At 40.5% G+C, this 18,925-nt stretch overlaps 1 protein-coding gene across 4 annotated transcripts in view; it reads right to left on the bottom strand.

Annotated features, from left to right (window-relative positions):
- LOC131579915 (von Willebrand factor D and EGF domain-containing protein-like) overlaps positions 1-18,925 on the bottom strand; it is a 170,403-nt gene that overhangs the window by 29,579 nt on the left and 121,899 nt on the right. For all 4 annotated transcript variants that reach the window (XM_058840489.1, XM_058840491.1, XM_058840492.1 and 1 more), the window contains exons 21-25: positions 13,680-14,555; positions 5,920-6,015; positions 5,050-5,145; positions 2,663-2,758; positions 1,033-1,128 (exon numbers count right to left, since the gene is read on the bottom strand). In XM_058840489.1, coding sequence (XP_058696472.1) covers positions 1,033-1,128; positions 2,663-2,758; positions 5,050-5,145; positions 5,920-6,015; positions 13,680-14,555 — 1,260 coding nt within the window. The remainder of the gene's footprint in view (positions 1-1,032; positions 1,129-2,662; positions 2,759-5,049; positions 5,146-5,919; positions 6,016-13,679; positions 14,556-18,925) is intronic.

The following is an 18,925-nucleotide window of genomic DNA, read 5'->3' as shown; positions in this document are numbered from 1 at the left end:
GAGTTGGTGGAGTTTGGAGGATTCCAGGGAGCGTTTTGCTAGACTGCAATCATCATCAGTGCACTTCCCTTTGATCTGCCTGGAGATGTGGCAGGGTGTTTAAAGCTGGAAACAGCACTTTTCTAATGTTCTCTAACCTCAAAAACAGGATGCCAAACATAAGGTTTTTTCCTTCTTTTTTCTCCCTCCAGCACATTCCTGCCAGAACAAACTATTCAATTGTGCACTGTGCGTCACGACCCTCCCTGCTGAAGGAGGGGAGAGCGGCAGTGTGGGGAATGAGAGGGCTTTTGTTGCTGCAGGGAATTTTTTACTGGCTTTTTTCCCTCTATGTGTGAGAGACATAAAATGCTCTGGAAATGTACAGATTCTTCCTGCCAAGAATGGTTGTTTTCACAGCTCCCCTCTTGCCAATTTCAAACTGATTAAGAAATAATAATAATATTAAAAAAAAAAAAAAGTTTTCACATAGATATCCCAAACTCCCTGGCTGACAGTTATTGTTGAGCAATGGAGTCTGTAGAAGTGCCAAAATAACCTATTTCCCCAGAAGAATCGAAGAATCAAGTATTAATACTGATGGTAACGTGAAAAGGGAGTTTTCAGTGACAAGAACAAATTCAAGGATGAAGTGCTGTTAACCAATTACCTTAATTAAGCTGGAACTGTGATGTTCTAATATTTTTAAGGATCTTATTCAGCTTCTCAGCCTTTGGCTTTAATTTTTTCCCCCAAAAAAATCTTTCATGCAAAATAATTAATTAATCTCCAAATACAAATGTTACTCATTTTGAATGCATGAAATATTTAGAGAGGATTCCAGCAAAATGTTCTCCTCCCAACTTCCACTTGGCTTATTCTAATTAACAAGTTGGTTTTGGGTATAACATAGAGCTTTATGGGCTCTGATAGAAATATAGGTGATCACAGCATAAATACAGGCTAAATGTTCTGTGGGACATGCACAAAAAGAAGAAAAGCTGTTTAGCATTTGGAGAACTGTTGGAAAACAAAGGGAAATGTGTAACTCACTTTTCTGGCACCTTCTTCCAGTGTAGCCCTCGGCACAGGAGCAGACATTGGTGCGGACACAGTGACCACCGTTCTTACAGGGGGGAATGCAAACAGCTGGGGAAAGGAAAGGAAATGTTCTGTGCACCAAAATCATGTGGGGGATCAACAGTGCCAAAACACAGGCTCCTTATTTAGGTGCCTCTGCTGGGACAGCAGCTCACAGAGGTGTTGTTTTTAGCGGGGGTAGGGAAGGTGTCTCCCCAAAGGGTGGTTTGGGCAGTTGCCTGGATGGAGACTCTGATTTTGTGTTTGTGGAGAAAATGCTGGAAGTGATTCCTAGCACCCAAGGGTCTCTTAGATACTTGCAGTGAAGAGGTCAGAATATTCCCAGTGGTGTCAGATTTTTAAGTTTCTGTCAAAGGGCTTCCTCAAGGGTTTCTGCCCATGAAATATAGATCAGTGTTTGACATTTGCTAACTTGGCCTTGGTGCTGTTTCTTCCTTCTTTCTCAAAGAAGCAGAAAGAAAGTCTTTGCTTTCCTTCAACATCCATCCATTGTATCCTCCTATCAACTTCAGATCCCATGAGTCTGGATACTTGTTTTCAAGTTTTTGCTCTGTCTAAACCAGAACACCTAAGAGCAAAAATTTCAAATCACCTAGATGCTGAAAATCACCTTCTGTGCTCAAGAGCAAGATCATCAAGTTACAGTCTCTATCATTTTCACTCTCTCCTTCATCCCCAACATCATAAAAACAGAATTTCCAGCAAGCTCCATTTGCAATTAGATTTTTCTGTGTGAATCATTCACTTGCAAAAATATACATCAGGATCACATTCATCTAGGAGGCCCAGGGAAACAAAAGAGAGAGAATAAGAGCAAAGAACTTTTAATGTTGAAGTAGTTTTGGTAATAAAGGTACATTTATATTCCCAGATTCAGGAGGAGTGACTAGATCCATATTGAAAAAAGCAAAGTGAGTGGTCTTAGCACAGGGGTCTTCCAGCTGCTTGGGCCCTAAGTTCTCTTTCTTGTATGTTCTGCCTGATACTGGGTCATTAAAGGATTCATTAATTTGCCTTCTGCAGCACAGGGTGAGTGAGAAGCCCAGGATACTGTTAGCCTCAGCTTAGAGCTAAGGCAGGGATTCAAAATCAGGTCCTGCTCAATCAGAGCAATATTGGATCAAATTTTTAAGCAAGGATCTGATGAAGTCCTACAGAAGTCTCCCATGCACAACACTTTAAGGTGGTCAAGTAGGTGACATTGTGAGCCCCATTTGAAGGTAAATTGTCACCTGTCTCTGAAACACAGTGTAGTTCACACCACAGGGTACCAAAATGAACAAAGTACTGCCATGCTTTAACATTTAATTGAATAGTTGCTAATTAATGATATCACTGATTCAGGTAATTTTAGAATAATTATTTAGTCACCATTAATGGCATCACCCATAAGTTCTTCTTCCCAATACCATCAGGAACAATAAAATGTGGATTTATGACAGACTATAACAACAAAGGAACACACATGGTTATGACAAGGAGAGTCTCTGGATATATTTCATGTGGGGCAGGTAATGTTATAGGTGATATTTATATTTTGAGCCTGGGCCCTTTATCAAGATGATAAATAGAATTTTCTTACCTCTCTGGCATTGTGGCCCATAGAAACCAGAAGGGCACGAGCACATATTTGGCCGTACACAGACTCCTCCATTCAGGCACACAGGATTACACACAGCTGGATGGGAATATAAGATAACTTTATGAATCTCTGATAATGTTGAACTTTTTAGAGTAGACGCTTTTACTGCTGCACATGTCATTAGAATTAATGTTTCTAGTGATACCGTGAAAAGTTTAATGCAACCCTTGCAGGTCAGTTGTGCTGCAGCATTTATTCATGGTCAACACAGCGGGAGCATGTCAGTGGTGTTTTAGAATAGCTTGGGAGATGAAATAGAATATAATTCAATGTAATAATTTAATTTATTTCGGATGTATTCCTTTGATTCACACAGTTCATTTATTTCCATTCCAGTATTCTCACCAAGCACGATCCCAAGGTAGTAAATGTAGTCAAATAAAATACACCCTGGATAACCTGGAGCTGAGATATTAATTGTTTGCTGCTTTGTCTGTGTTCAGCAGAGCATTGTGGCATTTCCATGGACTTGAATAGGTGTGCACCAAAAAACCTGTTTGTTCTGCCTCATTTAAATGCCAGTTCCCACAACACATTGGCTCATTCATCACCAACAAAGCCACTGGCTGAGCTCCCTTTGCCTCTTTATGTATCTGTTATTACTCTAGGTGATACTACAGGCATTAGGAATTGAAAGCTGTCTTGCATATTTCTATGTGGCAAGTATCAGACTGTTACAAAAAAAACTATTAGAATTTCAAATTGATTTAGACGGGAAGTCAGGGTGTTAAGAATAAGGAATCTGATAAAGTTTTCATTGTAGAGCAGAATGACACTTTAAACCAGCTTTTATCCTTCTGTTCCCTTTGTCTTTCAGTCTCTTACAGAATAGCCCATTAAATAAATTAAATGCATTTAAGCTTAAATAAATTAAGGGTCACAAAAATGTTTCAGATGAACTAAAGAAGAAATAAAATGTCAATTTGGAAAGAGAAAAAAAAGTGAAATCGCAGTCTAGATGAGAGGGTTTTCTGACTAAGGAGCAGTTGCTTATGAAGTCAAAATGGATTGAATTCATTGCTCAAGGGGAATTTGGTTTAGTTCTCTCATTGTCCTGGCTAGTTCATAGATATCCATAATCTTGTCAGTCTGTCAATGTTTGTATTTCCAGTGGTAAAGTCCTCTTTTTTTTTTTTTTCTTCCATTTTCATACCTGTATTCTTCCTGAGATTCCTATCATAACACTTGAGGTGGGAAACCCCAGCCGTGCCCACAGAATATTCTGTGCAGAGCACACAAAGCAGTGGCAGAGAGGTGAGTCTGGCAGCCTTTCACCAAAGCTGTCAGAGATCAAAAATCCTGCTTCTGTTATTCTGCTCTGGAAGTTACTGCTACTCTTGCTTGTTGTCTGTCCTTCTCTTGTAATGATTCTCCTTAAAGCCACCCCAAAATAAAATTGAAGAACTCCTTGAGAAGAAAAAGCGGAGCTGGTGGGAAGCAGAAGAGCAGTGACAATCCCAGTAATTTCCTGTGGATCATAGCTGAGCTAATTTATGTGTCCTCAGTAGGTCTGTCATTTTAACACTTACAGGAAGAGCAGTCTCCAGGAGATGGAGGTTAAAATGACATCTCTCACCTTCCAGGAGAGGTAATGTAGGCTGAAGGTGTCTCAGTCATTTAATATTCACCGTGGCAGAGGCAGACTGCCTCTGGAGCCTTGAGGTCTGGCACTGATTCAGGTAGTCCTCATCTTCTAATATTTCACTATTTTGCATGCCTTGTCCCAGGTGGGTGCTGTAGTTTCTGTGCCTTTGGAGAAAATATCCACCCCAGCTTTTAAGACTTTGATCCTGAGAGGGGGGTCCGAGCTGTGTCTGTTTAAAACTTTGAGCCCTGACTAGAAATAAATACCTAGTTCCAGTTTCAGAAATAGGTTCCTGGTTCTAGTACCTTGTCATTTCATATGCATGGGTGGAGGTGGTTTTTTCCTGAGTTCCCACACTCCTGTGGATGCTTTTTGTAGGTGCTCTGCAAGTGAGAGATGCAGGCAGGAGGAGCAGTGTGAATTCTGGTAGCACAGCACGCTAAGAATTAACTCCAGAATCACACACGCTTAAAAAGCTGTGAAAAGAATTTGTTTGTAGGCTCCCTCTATAAAACCCTGAGATCTAGGTAAACATCTAAACTTAGGAATACTTACATAAACATCTAAACTTATGAATAGATACATAAAATCAAGGCCTTCTGAGGTTTTGCCCTATACTTGGTCTCCTCTTCTTAGGCTTTAATTCTTTAAGCAGCAATTCCCATACTGAGTCCTGAACTGTGGGGCAACCAGAGGGATTTTGGGCAGCAAAGGGCAGGATCAGTCATTGCCAAGCACTCACCTGTCTCACAGGAGGGGCTGCTCCAGCCCTGCCTGCACTGGCACTCGTCCGGTGACACACAGACCCCCCCGTTGTGACAGTGCCTGTTGCACACCACTGGAAAACAAACAAAAATGATCCAAATCTCTTATCACTGACACCAGGGCAGATCCTAAAGTTCCCCTATCACAGCAAATATCTGATAGTGTTAGTCCAGGAGGTAAACTGAGGGTGGAATCTGTCCCTTCCCTTGCTTTGCTTTCTCTATTAGAAGGCAGACATGTAAAATTCTTTGCTTTTTAAGTATTCCAGCTACTCGGCTTCATAGATAAAATTATATTCCTCTCAAGGGCAACCTGATATTTAAATAAGCAGTGAGGACTGTAATGATGGAGGTGCATGTGTTTTGCTGATATAGAAGGGTTTGAAGGCTGATTTTAAGATATTCTCTGTATTGAACCTCCTTTTATACTTGTATTGCAGAGTAGCATTACTCTTAATAGGTATGGCTGGTATTTTGTGTTCTCAAAATTAGCATTACTTCATTCACTCACAATCCTAAATTTCATAAATATTACTATAAATAACATGCACCTTTTTTTTCCTTCTTTTTTTTTTTGTTTGTTTTTCCAGAAGCAATTTTACGTAGAGAATGTTGATCTAGATGTGCATATTTTTACATAATACAACAATGCTGCTGGTAAATATCTGCTCTGAAATAGCTACTGTATTACTTCATCGTGTTATCCTTTGTATTCAATAATCATTTTAAGGGGAAATATAGGAAAAGAAGAAGAAAAAAGGTTGGGTTTTTGCTTTTTGTTTTTACTCTTTTAATTTTCTGCTAATTGAAAGACGTAATGCAGAAAGCCTGGGTGAGTTCATACATACTTGTTTCACATCGAGGCCCCACAAACCCATAAGCACAGGAACAGGTGTTCTGAGGCAGACAAGTTCCTCCATGCTCACACGGCGGCTCACACAGCGCTGCAAGAGCGAAACATGAGGAAAAAAATACAGTTCAAATATGACATTCTCCGTGGTTCTGAGCACAGCACAGGTTACTTCTTTCCCCATCCCATTTTATTAATCCAGCCAGTAATTTGGCTGAGGAAAACACTGCAGGATAGCAGTAGGTACCACATTAGCAATGCAGCACTAATGAGCAGCTGTATAAAATCTGCAAGGGAATGGTTTTAACATTATCATATTTAACTTCTGAGCATGCACATTTTTAAAGACATATTTTGAAGGCTGCTGATGGATGAAGTACAAATGCAGTTACAATTCAAGACCTTGCCCATCCCTCTCCACAAGTTTGCCTTGTGGATGGTGAGTAAGCCTTAACAGATCTCACAAAAGGGCCAAGATTAAGTGTTTCTTCCTTATAGAAAAGAGTTGTGTGTGGATTTGTCAGCAAAATGGCAAACATTTAAGCCAAAAAGTTAATATTTAATGAGTAGTATGAGCTCTGCAGACAGTGCAGCAAATTAGATAAAGATTTCTTGATTTATTGCAATATGCAATGTAATTCTGTGGAAGAAACTGGGTGAGTGTGGAAAGGACTGCAGCTCCTGAAACAGGCTATTTGCTGGAGGCATGATTGTTTTTCATATGTTCATAATTCTGAATCTAAAAACTTAATTGTACAGGGAGCCTGGAAATTTTGGACCTTTAAACCTAAAGTCTAAGGCAGGTACCTGACAATTCTGTTTGTAGCCCTCTAATAAGAGGTGATTGTGTATGGCAAACTCAAAAGAGGAGGAGGAAGATCTCTGAAGGGACAGGATGATCACTGAAGGAACAAAATGGTCACAGAAGGGACAGGATGAGCACTGACACCCAAAGGAGAAGCTCTGTGGCAGGAGCAGAGCAAGAAACCCGTGCCAGAGGCACCTCATGCCTCTGGAAAAAAAGGCACCTCACTTAGCAGAATGAAAAATATCTTCCCTTGTGTGTGGGAAGTGAATACAGAGAAAAATGTTATACTTTGGCTCTCTTCACTGGCAGAATTTTGTCTTTTATGAAGGATATGAAGCTTAGCAAGGTTATTCCAAGGAAAAAGCACAATGAAACTAACGAGACCTGAAACAAAGCATCTTTCATTTTAAGTATTGTTACAATGGAAGAGAACCTTAATGCACTACATTTTTTTTCTTAAAGCTGGAAAATGTGCTATGGAAATGGAAAGCTAAATGAAGGACTAGTTCTTGGGGAGCCACATAATTTAAATGCAGTTATTATGTGGAAGACCTCCTCACCTCTTGTGATTGTCACCAGGCCACGGAATATGAACTTTGCCATCCAAAAATATAATGAAAGCCCTCACACATTTTCCAATTGCAGTAAAAAAGACAAACTCCAAGAAGGTGCTTTTAAATAAACCATTTTGACAGAAATATCATTGAAGAAATGTATTTGGTATTTAACAGTGAAATTTTCAGTGCTGCATTATACAACTTTAGGATTTGACCTTCCTGAAAATAGAAAACTTATAAGGTGTATTTTAGATCCATACTCTATATGCTGAAAATGTCATTAAGCTAAATTTAGTTTTGATTGGATGGGCTGTAAGGTTTAGACATTTGCAAATCAACGTGTGCTTAGCTGAAATTCCAAGTATACATCTATAGAAAAGAAAAAGAAAAAGAAAAGAAGGGATAAACCCAAATCACCTTTGTCTGGACAACTAAATAGATTTAGATAAGTTTAGATAAAGTCTTAAGAAGAAATTATTAGCTGTGAAGATGATGAGGCATTGGCACAGGCTGCCCAGAGGAGCTGTGGCTGCTCCATCCTTGGAAGTATCCAAGGCCGGGTTGGATGGGGCTTGGAGCCACCTGGTCTAGTGATTTCTTTGCAATTAGAAATTAAAAGCAGGTAGAACTGGTTAATAATGTGTGTGTGGAGGTAAGGGAGGGGGGGACAAAACCTGGGGAAAAAAACCACTCTTTTTAAAGTACATTAAATGTGATTGCTCTTCCTGTAGGATGATGGTTGCATAAAGCCTCCAGGTGCCTAAGTGCTGTGCCAAGCACGGTGACATTCAAGCATATTACACTTTATTTCAGCGTGGATTGTGTGTAGCACTTAAAGCAAGTGTGTCCGTGTGAATAGAACACTTTCCATCTGGCCTTTGAACATTCCGAGATGCATCTGAACTGTCAGAAGAGAACATGGTATTTTGGATATTAAAACATTTAGCTCTTATGGTGACATTTAATAGTAAAATGTTGAAAACTGTTCTATTACTGGTGAATAGCAAAAGATAAAAACTGAACACTGGCTCCTCTGTGAGAGTGAGAGTAATATTCACTTAAAAAACATTTCCCACTGTAATAGAAATATACTGCTTATGTCAAATTCTTTTCCCAAACTTCTATCTTTCATCTTCTGAAATGAATACTTCTTTCCATGAGCATTTGCTAAATTGTAGAAAGGTGTTTTTATACTAAGCAGTTTTGGATAGGAAAGAAAAATAACAGCAAAGAAGAAAACATTGCTGCAAATGGTCAATCTTGCTGTTGAGTGTATGTATGTTTATGTTTACAATTTAAAATCTGGAGGTGAAAATGGAGAAGTGCATTATTGTTTTCTTTGAAAAGGCTTTTTGGGAAATATCCCCAAACTTCTATTTTCCATTAAAATGAGATCATACAGTTTTTATAAGTTTCTCTGCAATAACTTCAGGGGCACTCAGGAATACCAGATGCTGTGTTGTTTCCCTCATTTTCCATAGCCTAATCAGCAAATGTCTTCCAGAACAGAGTTATTGCTTGGCATCTCCACAGTGAGTAACTCCCTGTGCCATCCACACGTGAGACCCTGGGTCTGTGCAAATAAAGCCAGGCTTGGAGCTGGGAGAGCATTGCCTGCTTCAAATTTTACACAGAAGTAAGATCAGGACAGACTTCACTGAAGGGAGCCTAGTCTACCTCGTTTCATTGTACATTATTTATTTCCTACCAAAGATACATTAACCTAACTTCCTAAATGTGCAGATGAAGTTTTAATGTGTTCAGCGCAATGGCGGGGTGAAAAAAGGGAAAAGAAAGTTCCCAGGTTGTTGTTTTTCCTTTTGGAAAGCTGTGGACTGAAGCATTTCTTTTACATGTAAGATACACAGATAAATGAAATGAAGCATAGGATTAAAGCATGTCTTCCTGCAATTGAATTAACTCATTGCATATTTAAATAGTCCAGCAGTCTGGAGCCCAGTTGTGAGAGAAATGTCCATGACAGCAATTGGAATATTAACAAAAGAAACTTGACTGAATAAATTTGGATTACAAATGCAGACACCAGTGCTGATTAGGTGGTACCAATGCATTTTGTTTTATGAAATGTCAGCTGGGTGCTCATCTGCAGCCAAAAAAACCCAAATAAAGTGGTAGGAATTGTTAAGAAAGGAGCAGAGCACAAAATGCCAGACTTCATTATGACCTGTATCCATGGTGAACTCCATCTTAAATACCATGGGCAGGTATTTATCTCTCAGCTCAAAAAAGCTACAATAAAAGTAGAGAAGATGCAGAAAAAGATGCAAGGATAAATAAACAAAGTTATAGGAGAGCTTTTGCACAAGGAACAAGTGAATATATGAGGTCGTTGGGAAGGATGAGACTTTAGGATAGAAAACTGTGAAATCAAACATGACCTGGAAAGGGTGAACAGGATAAAGTTCCATGGCATCACCTTTGGTGTTTTGGAGCACATGATCCATAACTTCTGGGACAGTATTCCTATATCTTTCCCACACATTGCCAGACAAATGCATTTGGCAGCTCTTGGAAACAGGGAAAGGACTTCTGGTTTGATATGGTAGATCTTTTTGGGTGTAAAATGTCAAAAACATGAATGTGAGCTACCCGATTTTTTTCCTCATTTAATGCAGCTGTACATGGTGAAGTCATTTTACTTTCCCAACTACTCCTTCTCTCCTCTTATTTTGAAAATTATTTGGTCTGAAAAGTGGTTTTGTAATGTCAAGGCAATGCTGTGCTTTTAACTCTTGAGCAGAAAACATGACTCCCACTGTTCTAGACTTCCCCTTCTCTTAGAAAATACTATACAAAGCTAATAAAATATTCCAGATTTTTACTGACTTCACCCTCTTAAGAATATTTTTCTAAAGTATTATAATTTTATTTTTGACAGGAATGCTGAGGCTCTTCTATGGCTGCTGAAATACCAGAAAGATACCAGAAAGTCCTTAACTGTCAACCTAATACAAAATGGTTTTAAATAATTGTCTGTATTCTATGAAATGGAGACTGACTTCTTATTGGCACAGTTTTAGTGACTAGACACTCCCTATCAAAGGAGCTTGGAGTTAGGGAAACAAACAAACAAAAGAAGGATGACCAGAAATTTGCTTTAAATTCTTGTGTTTCATCAGTTTTCAGGTCTAGGTCTCTCAGAAAGAAGCACAAAAATGATACCCAAAGCAGAATTTTTCAATAAGTTCAATCCTGTTATCAAATGGGAAGGAAGTGTTCCACCTTAGGGCACCCTGAGGAGCTGCAGGAGTACAACAGGTGCTCTCAGGCCATGCCAAATGCACTGGGGAATCAGCTGAGACCAGGGAAATGACATTTTGCCCTTTTCCTTGTCCAGTGGATGCAGCATCTTTGCAAGTGATGACCTGAGCATCTGTGGTAGAGTGGGGAACTGAGGGAGGATGACAAGGAGCTGCTCTAGGGTGACAACCAACACTAGCAAATATTTCAGAGCGTCAGCCCCAGATGTTACAAATCACTGCAGCACCCGTGCCACTTGTAACACACCAGACAAAATGTCAGAAACACTCTGATATCAGTCCTGTTAGGGCTCTCTCTGCATTATCACATTGCTAGATTTTTATTCAACTGGCACAGGGAGCTGAAATATGTAAAGCTCTGTTGGTGCTCTGATGCTCTTGCAGTGCCCTTTGGCAGGTGATTCGTGCTGTCCTGAAAACTGCTGGAAGGAGTCTGTAACGATGCTTTGGTTTTCACTGCATATATCCTTGGAAACAGCACTCAGAGTGAAAATTAGGTATTTAGCAACCTCCCTCATCACCAGAGGAATGCTTGGTTAAGCTTACTCCATAAATGCCAGAGAGCATCTTCTGCAAGAGAAAATGTGGGGGAATCCAGTGTACTACAGCAGGCCTTACCTCCCCTGCTTATTTTTTATTTTAGTATAGGCGATGCTGACTGTCTCCAAAACACTGCTCTGAAATGAAGCTTTTAAAGCTGGCCTGTTTGCCTGTGAAACTTTAACATTAGGCTACTAATAAGAGGTTTTATTGCCTTTGTGCAGGAAGGGGAAGAGCTGTCGAGCCTTGAGGAGCTGTTTTATCTCCCCTCACCTGCAGAGTACGTAGCTGCTGACAGAAGGAAAATAATCTGTAATTCTTATTGCACCAAAGCAGAAGGAACAAAAGCAGGGTTCTACTTCTGACAGACAACACAGATGTCAGTAGCAAAGGGAGTGATCCAAATGGAAATGCTAAAATCTTCTGAAAATATCTCTGTTTAGATGTCTGAATATGAGCCAAATACACTGAGATTTAGCTGTGTTCTTCCAGGAGAAGGTAGGAGGTTACACTTGATGGTCCCCAGGTGTCTCCTCCATCCTGTGCTCTTGTGACCCCCAGTTCAGGGTGACAAAGCAGAGGGAGAGGAATTCCAGCTGAACTGTGGCAGGGACACTGAGGGATAATAATATTAAAGATATAAAATATGTCATGATATACTTTAGGAAAGAAATTAGTTTTCAGGATGCTGCTTGAGTTGTTTTCCTACTAGTCGTCCAAGCCTGGTTTTGAATCTGCACATTTGGAAAAAAATAAATTGTATTCTATCACAATATACATGCCACTTGGTAAAGTACTTCTTATTTTAGATTGTCTTCAGACATTCTTATTAAACAAAGGTCACATCCCCTCAAGATCCAAAGGTATTAAAACTTTCTATCAGCGAGCTGGCTCTTTTATCTCATTGGATTTTGATATGAAATAAGATGGTGACAACTATCAATAGCGTCTGAGTCTCTTGACATTTTTGCTCACTTGCCAAGGATGTTATGTTGAAGTCTGGAGATTTTGCAAATGTTGGTCTCATGTAAGCTTTGATTTTTTTTGTCCAGTGTTTGTGTCTTCTGTTCTCAGAGGGCACTACTGTCTTGAGGGGAGTTGGTGTAGTGTGGGAGTCACAAGGTGCTGATAGCTGAGGTTCTGACAGGCCTTAATCCAAGAAATTACCCTCATTTTCAACCTCATTTGTCATGATGAATCACCTTCATCTGACGTGGGGGGAGACATCCACGGCTGCAGGTACAATGGGTGCTGTTCACAGCACTGGCTCTGCTCCAGGGTGCAGGTGTGCAGCAGGGCCCAGGATGGAGGAGAAAAGGGAAGGGACAGGCTAATTATTGAGTCAGGTGTCATGGTCAGTGACAAGAGACAAAAAAAGGATGTTTGTGCATCATGTCATCAAGCCCCAGGATGCAGAATGATGTTGGTAATAAAGCATTTTATCCTGAGGACTCTCCAGGGAGATTTTCAGCAGTACCAGTAACTGAAGAAAACATCTCACAAGTAAAGGGCAGAGACAGATTTACATTTTAAGGTAGATTGATGTTTTAAGGAGTGTACTGATGGATCTACTAAACACACAGCAGCCTTATGTCCATACAGTAAATATTCATATATACATGGGTGTGGTCTTTGAGGAGAGGCTCTTTTGTGGCCAGACTTGCTTTGAGCTTCTAAGTACCAGAACCTGTTTGGTGCTTTTCCATCTCTAGGTATAGAACAGAAGTTAAAGACAGAGTCCTTTGTGCCAAGTAACTCCACATCCTTTAGGAGGGGCGTTTCAGAAATGTGCAAATGGGCAAAAATATAAAGTGGCCAAGAATATAGTAACCTTTTCTTGTACATTTTGTGCTACGTCTCCAACAGTGCTCACTGGTCTCTGCATGAAGGATGAGAGACCAGACAAGAAAGAGAGGGGAATGAATGATACAAATACTTTTGCTTTGTATGGTGGAAGGCCAGGTAAGATATCAGCTTATCAGAGGGATGTCAGCAAAAGGTGTGATTAATGATAGCAAAGTCAGGGAATTTGTTGCTTCAACAAAGTGCATAATCCTATTGTTTTATGGAGGGAATCTCAGCTGCCTAATAAATAACTCAATATATTGTGAAAACCCTTCTGGTGCTATACATGTCAAATGACAAGTTCAATTTCATATTTAAGATATTAGATAGGTATTTACAAGTAATTTTTAAGATGTTAGAAAAATTAGTTTTTCCTAGAATGTGTTGTTTAGAGAAGTAGAATCAATTTCACTCTTTCTCACAGAAATTTTATATGGTTTTGAATGTGATGACTTTAGTAGAATGAATCTGGCATTCAGCAAGATCACAATCTGTCCCTGGTTTTAATAGATTAGATGGTATCAAATAAATATGTCATTTTTGTAAGCAGAAAAAGCTGTTTCGAAGTTATAGGTTTTATTTATTATTTTGAGATATAATTGGTTTTGAAAACAGAATAGTCCCAGCCACAAAAATCTCCAAATTTATAATAAAATATAATTTTTACTTTGGAGAATTGTTAGATTTGGAGTTATAAGAGTGTTTTAAAGAGGATTTTCTCCCTTACCTTCACATGAGATTCCATCACCGCTGTATCCAGGGGGACAAGAACCACATTTCAACTCTCCATCTCCAGCTGGCTCGCACTGCACGCCGGTGAAACACGGCAGATCAGCACACATGGCTTTGTGGTGCACCCCACCGCTGGATTTTGGCAGCTCCACACCATCCCTTGCTGTGCTGAGCACCTTCCTGGCTGCTGTGGTGGGTGCTGGAAGCCTTGCTCCGGGAGCAGACCCTGCTGGGACACCAACACTCGGGGGTGCAGCACCAAGGGAAGGACCTAACAAACGGCGAGGGGAGGGGACGTGCGGTGCCAGAGGAGATGCTCTGGGCTGCTCTGTTGGGAAACCCTGGGGTGGTTTATTCCTCAGCACTGGGATTCGACTGGGCCATTTCCTGGGAGAATAACCATGCCTGGAAGGAGTCTGTGACCTTGCAGGGAATGAACCTGCATTTGTGTTGGGATGAGGAGGAGTCTGTGCCGTGATTTCTTTGTGCTGCTTAAAATGGAGAGGGGGGTGGGAGGTCACACTGACGGCTGGGGCTGTGGGCTCTGGCTCCTCATGCAGAAGGGGTGTGAGTGTGTCACTTAGCTTCTCAAGAAAAGGTTGTTTCTCAGGTGCTGTGAACTCCATATCAGGTTGTTTTTCTGGTGACATCTGAGCTTGGGAATTCTTCCTCTCGATTGTAAGGGATGGAGTGTGAATGACTCTGGGGTTTCTTTCCAGAAGGAATGCAATATCTTGTCTTGGAATTTGAGGTTGGGAAAGAAGGGAAAATACATTTCTTGATGTCTTAGATACATCTTCTTGGTGAGAGCCTCTAGCATCTTCAATATTTCTTCCAGGAAAATCCATGTGGCTTTGGAAGGATCTTGAACCTAGGGCAGAAGAAAGATATATATTAGCTAAATTTGCTGGTCTAGAGTTGAAAGGAACCACAGTGAACCTTTTGGTTTGCAGCAAACAACAGAACATCAATTCTAGAAGTAAAAGAGTTAATTATCAAATATGCTATGGGGAGGTTTGTGCCAACTGGCTTAGAAATGATATGGGGCTGTCTGCTGTGGGTGACACCAGCACTGACGGGCAGGGAACTGCAGTGGTGACACTCAGAAGGTGGCATTCATGAACCAGATGAAATATATATTTTTGGTAGCAAGTCTCAGGGAAGGTCAGACATTATTTGAGTTGCAGCATTGGGCTGACATGCAGGGATTAAATTCCAGCCAACCAAAAACTTGGCTGCAATTGGTTTTGCAATTGGCTGCAAAATGGTTTACTAATTTTGGCTGACTTAGTCCATGAGGTTTTGGTACTGTGCACCTTTTTTTTGTGGTGAATCTTCCAGTTCTTGACCTCCTGAGCCAAGATTTGCTTCTTATTACCTGCTTGTACTGCAATGCTGTGCTGGGAAATGCTCTGGGGGCATAACTCAGAGAATTTGCATTCCAGCTCTTTGAGTCAAGGAGACAGAACATTGCACTTGGCACAGACAGATGCTGGAGATGGAGAAACACACAGTGTCAACGCGGCCCTTGGCAAGATCGTGCCCTGAAGAGGCTCCAGTGCCATCACAGTGGGTGACTCTGGAATGCTTCTGTAGCCCTGATGGCAAAGGGAAGTTTTAGGAAAGCTTTTAAAGGAGACAAATGGAAGAGCTTTGTTGGTGCTGCGTACGGCTCCCTCCAGACGTGAGGGGCAGCGTGTGAGGGAGGCTGGTTTGTTACTGTCACCCACTTGTCCCAAAGCCAGCCACCTTTTCAGCTGTGTAAGGAGGGATGATAGATGGCCAGAGGGGACTCTGTGAAGGGCCTTGAAAGTGGAGACGAGTAGTTTGAATCAATACTTTCAGGAAGATTAATGGCCATCTGCTGACGCTAATGAATGGAAGAGACTATTTTTAACCGGTTCTGGCATACTCACTCTGTAGGATATGGAATATATTGGATCCTGAACAAAAACCCTCTCTTGGTTCTGGGGTTAACCCCATGCATGATGCACCTTTTTCTTTTAAATATAAATATTAATCATTTTCTAAAAACTCCCACTGATGGAGATCTCAACCATAGTTAGCAAGGAAAGAGATTCAGATGCTTGGCAAGGGTCAGATGAAAGTTAGGGCATTGAATGGACCAAAGCAAATCCTGGCAGCCAAAGTAGTGTTTATTTGGCTGATAAATAGTGTCATTCTGCTGGCAGCTGATGAGTTTCTATTGCCCTGAAGCACAATGTTTCGGAGATTTACAATGGTACTGGATTGAGCTGTGGCCATCAGCAGGTAAATACATGGTATTTAGAAGAGCAGAAGGCAAATACGTGGATTTCAGTATCCAAAGTAAGGCTGGTGAATGATGAGAGACACAGAATGGAAGAACAGAGATGATGAAGCAGGAGGATATCAGCAAAAAGAGCATATGAAGATAGGAGAAGTCAAAGGATTTTTAAAAATGAATGAATGAAGGAAAGATGAAAGAAATATCTCCACAGAAAATTATCAGTAATAGATGATCATTATAGACATTAGAAAATTTGATTCAGGGACCAGAAATCAACAGGAATGACAGTGAAGGACTGAATGACCTCTCTGACAAATTTCCAAAATGAGCCATGATTATAGCTTTGAGCTCCTTCCACTGTGTCATAATTAAATGGGTTTTCCTCCCAATTAAATCTGAGTAACTAGTAAGGGGATCAGACTGACTACCTGAGAAAGGGAAATCTTTTATTTCTTTAGCAGTTGATAGGGGTGAAATACCCATCCTTCAAATAAACTTCATCTTTCCCTGTAAGAGGAAAAGATAAAAATTTTTGGAGTATTTTTGGAGTATTTCTGTGATAAGGTAATTTTTACATCTCAAATTCTGCCTCTGAAGAGTAGTGCAGCATTTTTGTTGGTTGTTCATTATGATATGTACTGATAAAGGTCCCTCAGCCACTCTGTAGAGGTGACTGAAGTTCATAAGGTGTTGGTATCATTCAAGGGTGTTGACCAGAGTATCCTCTCCGCTTTCATTGTTTCAGATTTTTACTTATGTTGATAGTATGCAATTTAGTTCAGATAAGAACACAATAGATTTTTTCTGAAATACCTGAAAATGTCTTTCTGCAGCCTTCTAAGTATCTAAATAAGCTAAAATAATGAAAGCAAACCAAAAAGATGTAGTCTCAGTTGTCTGTAGTCAGCAGCTTTCTCAAATCCTGCATTACTTCAGTTTATTTTCCTTGCTGTTGATCAATATCCTCAAATGTATAACCCATTATCAATGCAAACTGCATGTGTGAATCTGTTTTTCCCTGCTATGCCAGCATATGACTGCATATTGGACTGGGTGAAATCACCCAAAAAACCCAACAAGTCCAAGTGCTCAAGGTTACACAATGGAACAAACCCACGTTTTCACTGCCTGTCAGTATTTCTGCCCCCATACAAACAGGGAAATGTGCAGCAGTGGAATAACTGAGTTTATTTTTCGCAGAAGTAGATAAGAGACTGAAATGCTGCTGCTCTGCTCCAGATGTGCAGGACCTGTGTTTTTATTGATGGACTGTCCCAGTGTAAGCAGGCATCATTTCTGTATGGATCAGGTCCCAAAAAGACAGATTCCTCTGTCGTCCCTCGTCTGGGGAAGATTGGAGCAAGGGTGACAGTGACCAAATTTCTGAGACAGAGGTGTAACATCCCTCATCCAGCTCAACACCAGGACACTTTCCATCCATGTGGTGCAGGAGTCCCCCAGCCTGTGATGCTCCAGCCTCTGGCTCTCCAGGGTTTCACACAAAGCTCACAAATCAGAACTGTCACAACCAGCCCTGGTTCTCCAGTGCCATCACGGTGTTGCCAAGATCATTCCAAAGGGAATAAAAATGACTGTTTAAGTTGGTGAAAACAGCCATTCACAGAGAAGGTACTTGACATCTCTTAAACACAGGGTTTTGAGATATCAACATTCTGAAACAGAAAAGAAGTCCAATATATTTTTCTCTTCTCAGTTTATGGTTTGTTTGGTTGGAGGTTTTTTTGCATCCACAGTCTTTCAGAAAAAGACCAGATCCAGACTGGAATTAAGAGAAGTTATGTCCTCTTCTGACCCCAACTATTTCTGCTCCCAGTGAATCAGCACACATTTCACACCCTGGATAGAACAGGCTGCTTATTATATTCCTTGGTGCTGCTCCCCCACATCTTTGCTGGGGTTAGACTTACACACCTTCACACTGTTCTTCCCAAGCCACGTGCCTTGGAGACAGCCCCATCCTCACCAAAAGTGGTGACACTTCAAACAGTTGCTTAAGCTGCCTGCAGATCTCAGTATTTATCACCATTCCATTGCCATGCTTCCCTTTGCAGCTATTAGAGACTTACCTTTTGGGTTTAAAATAGGGGTGTAACCTTTTATTTATTTATGAGCATCACCATGTCATCTCAAGTGCTTCTCTCCCTTTTAATCTAATAAAATGTCCCAAACCAGTCTACTCCTCAAGTGGAGACTGGCTCCTTCTCCTTAACAAAATCCTCTGGCTGTGACCACTTCTGCCTCTCACTTCAGAGGATTATGGACACCTTTAATTCTGCTCAAGTTACGACTCCTTCAGAATTCTGTGAACAGTTTAAGGATTCATTATTAACACAATTCAATAAATTTACAATTTGTGTAGTTTTAGAGCTATTAACATTTAGTAGTACCTGCTGTCCAGCCCATTTCTCATTCAGAAGAGTGTTGGCAGAGAAATGCTCTTTTGACATATTACACTGTGTGGGTCATCATTTAAAATTTGAAACATCTACCAGCACATAAATCTTATTTAAAATGTCAAGAGAGAATAGAAAAATTACACTGGTCGAAGAAGTCTTGTTACCAGAGTGGTTAGGATATTCCTATTTCCCTCTGTATGCTTCCATGTTAATATTTTTTTTCTGTATTTACTGAGTGAGAAAAGGGAAACAAGAGCAGCTGTCAATAGGATGCTCCAGGGAAATTCTCTTTTTTTCATCAATTCTTAGTTTCCTCTTTTACATTATTATGTTTTGGCATTACTTTCTTCTCTGCTCAGAGTGAGTTTAATTCCTTAATTACTTGTTTTGCCATCCAATCATACCCCAATGTCTTCCCTCCCCTAAATATTCAGTAATATAGTTTCAATTCTCCCTTCCTTCCTGTTAAGCATCCAGAAGTTCCTCACATTAGATGTTGGGTGGAATTCCCAGTCACCATTTCCCTTCTCCTACAATCACAAGCAGCAACTCCCA

The sequence above is a fragment of the Poecile atricapillus genome, chromosome 5, assembly GCF_030490865.1.
Source record: "Poecile atricapillus isolate bPoeAtr1 chromosome 5, bPoeAtr1.hap1, whole genome shotgun sequence".
Lineage (NCBI taxonomy): Eukaryota > Metazoa > Chordata > Aves > Passeriformes > Paridae > Poecile > Poecile atricapillus.
This window is presented reverse-complemented; position numbering and strand designations above follow the sequence as displayed.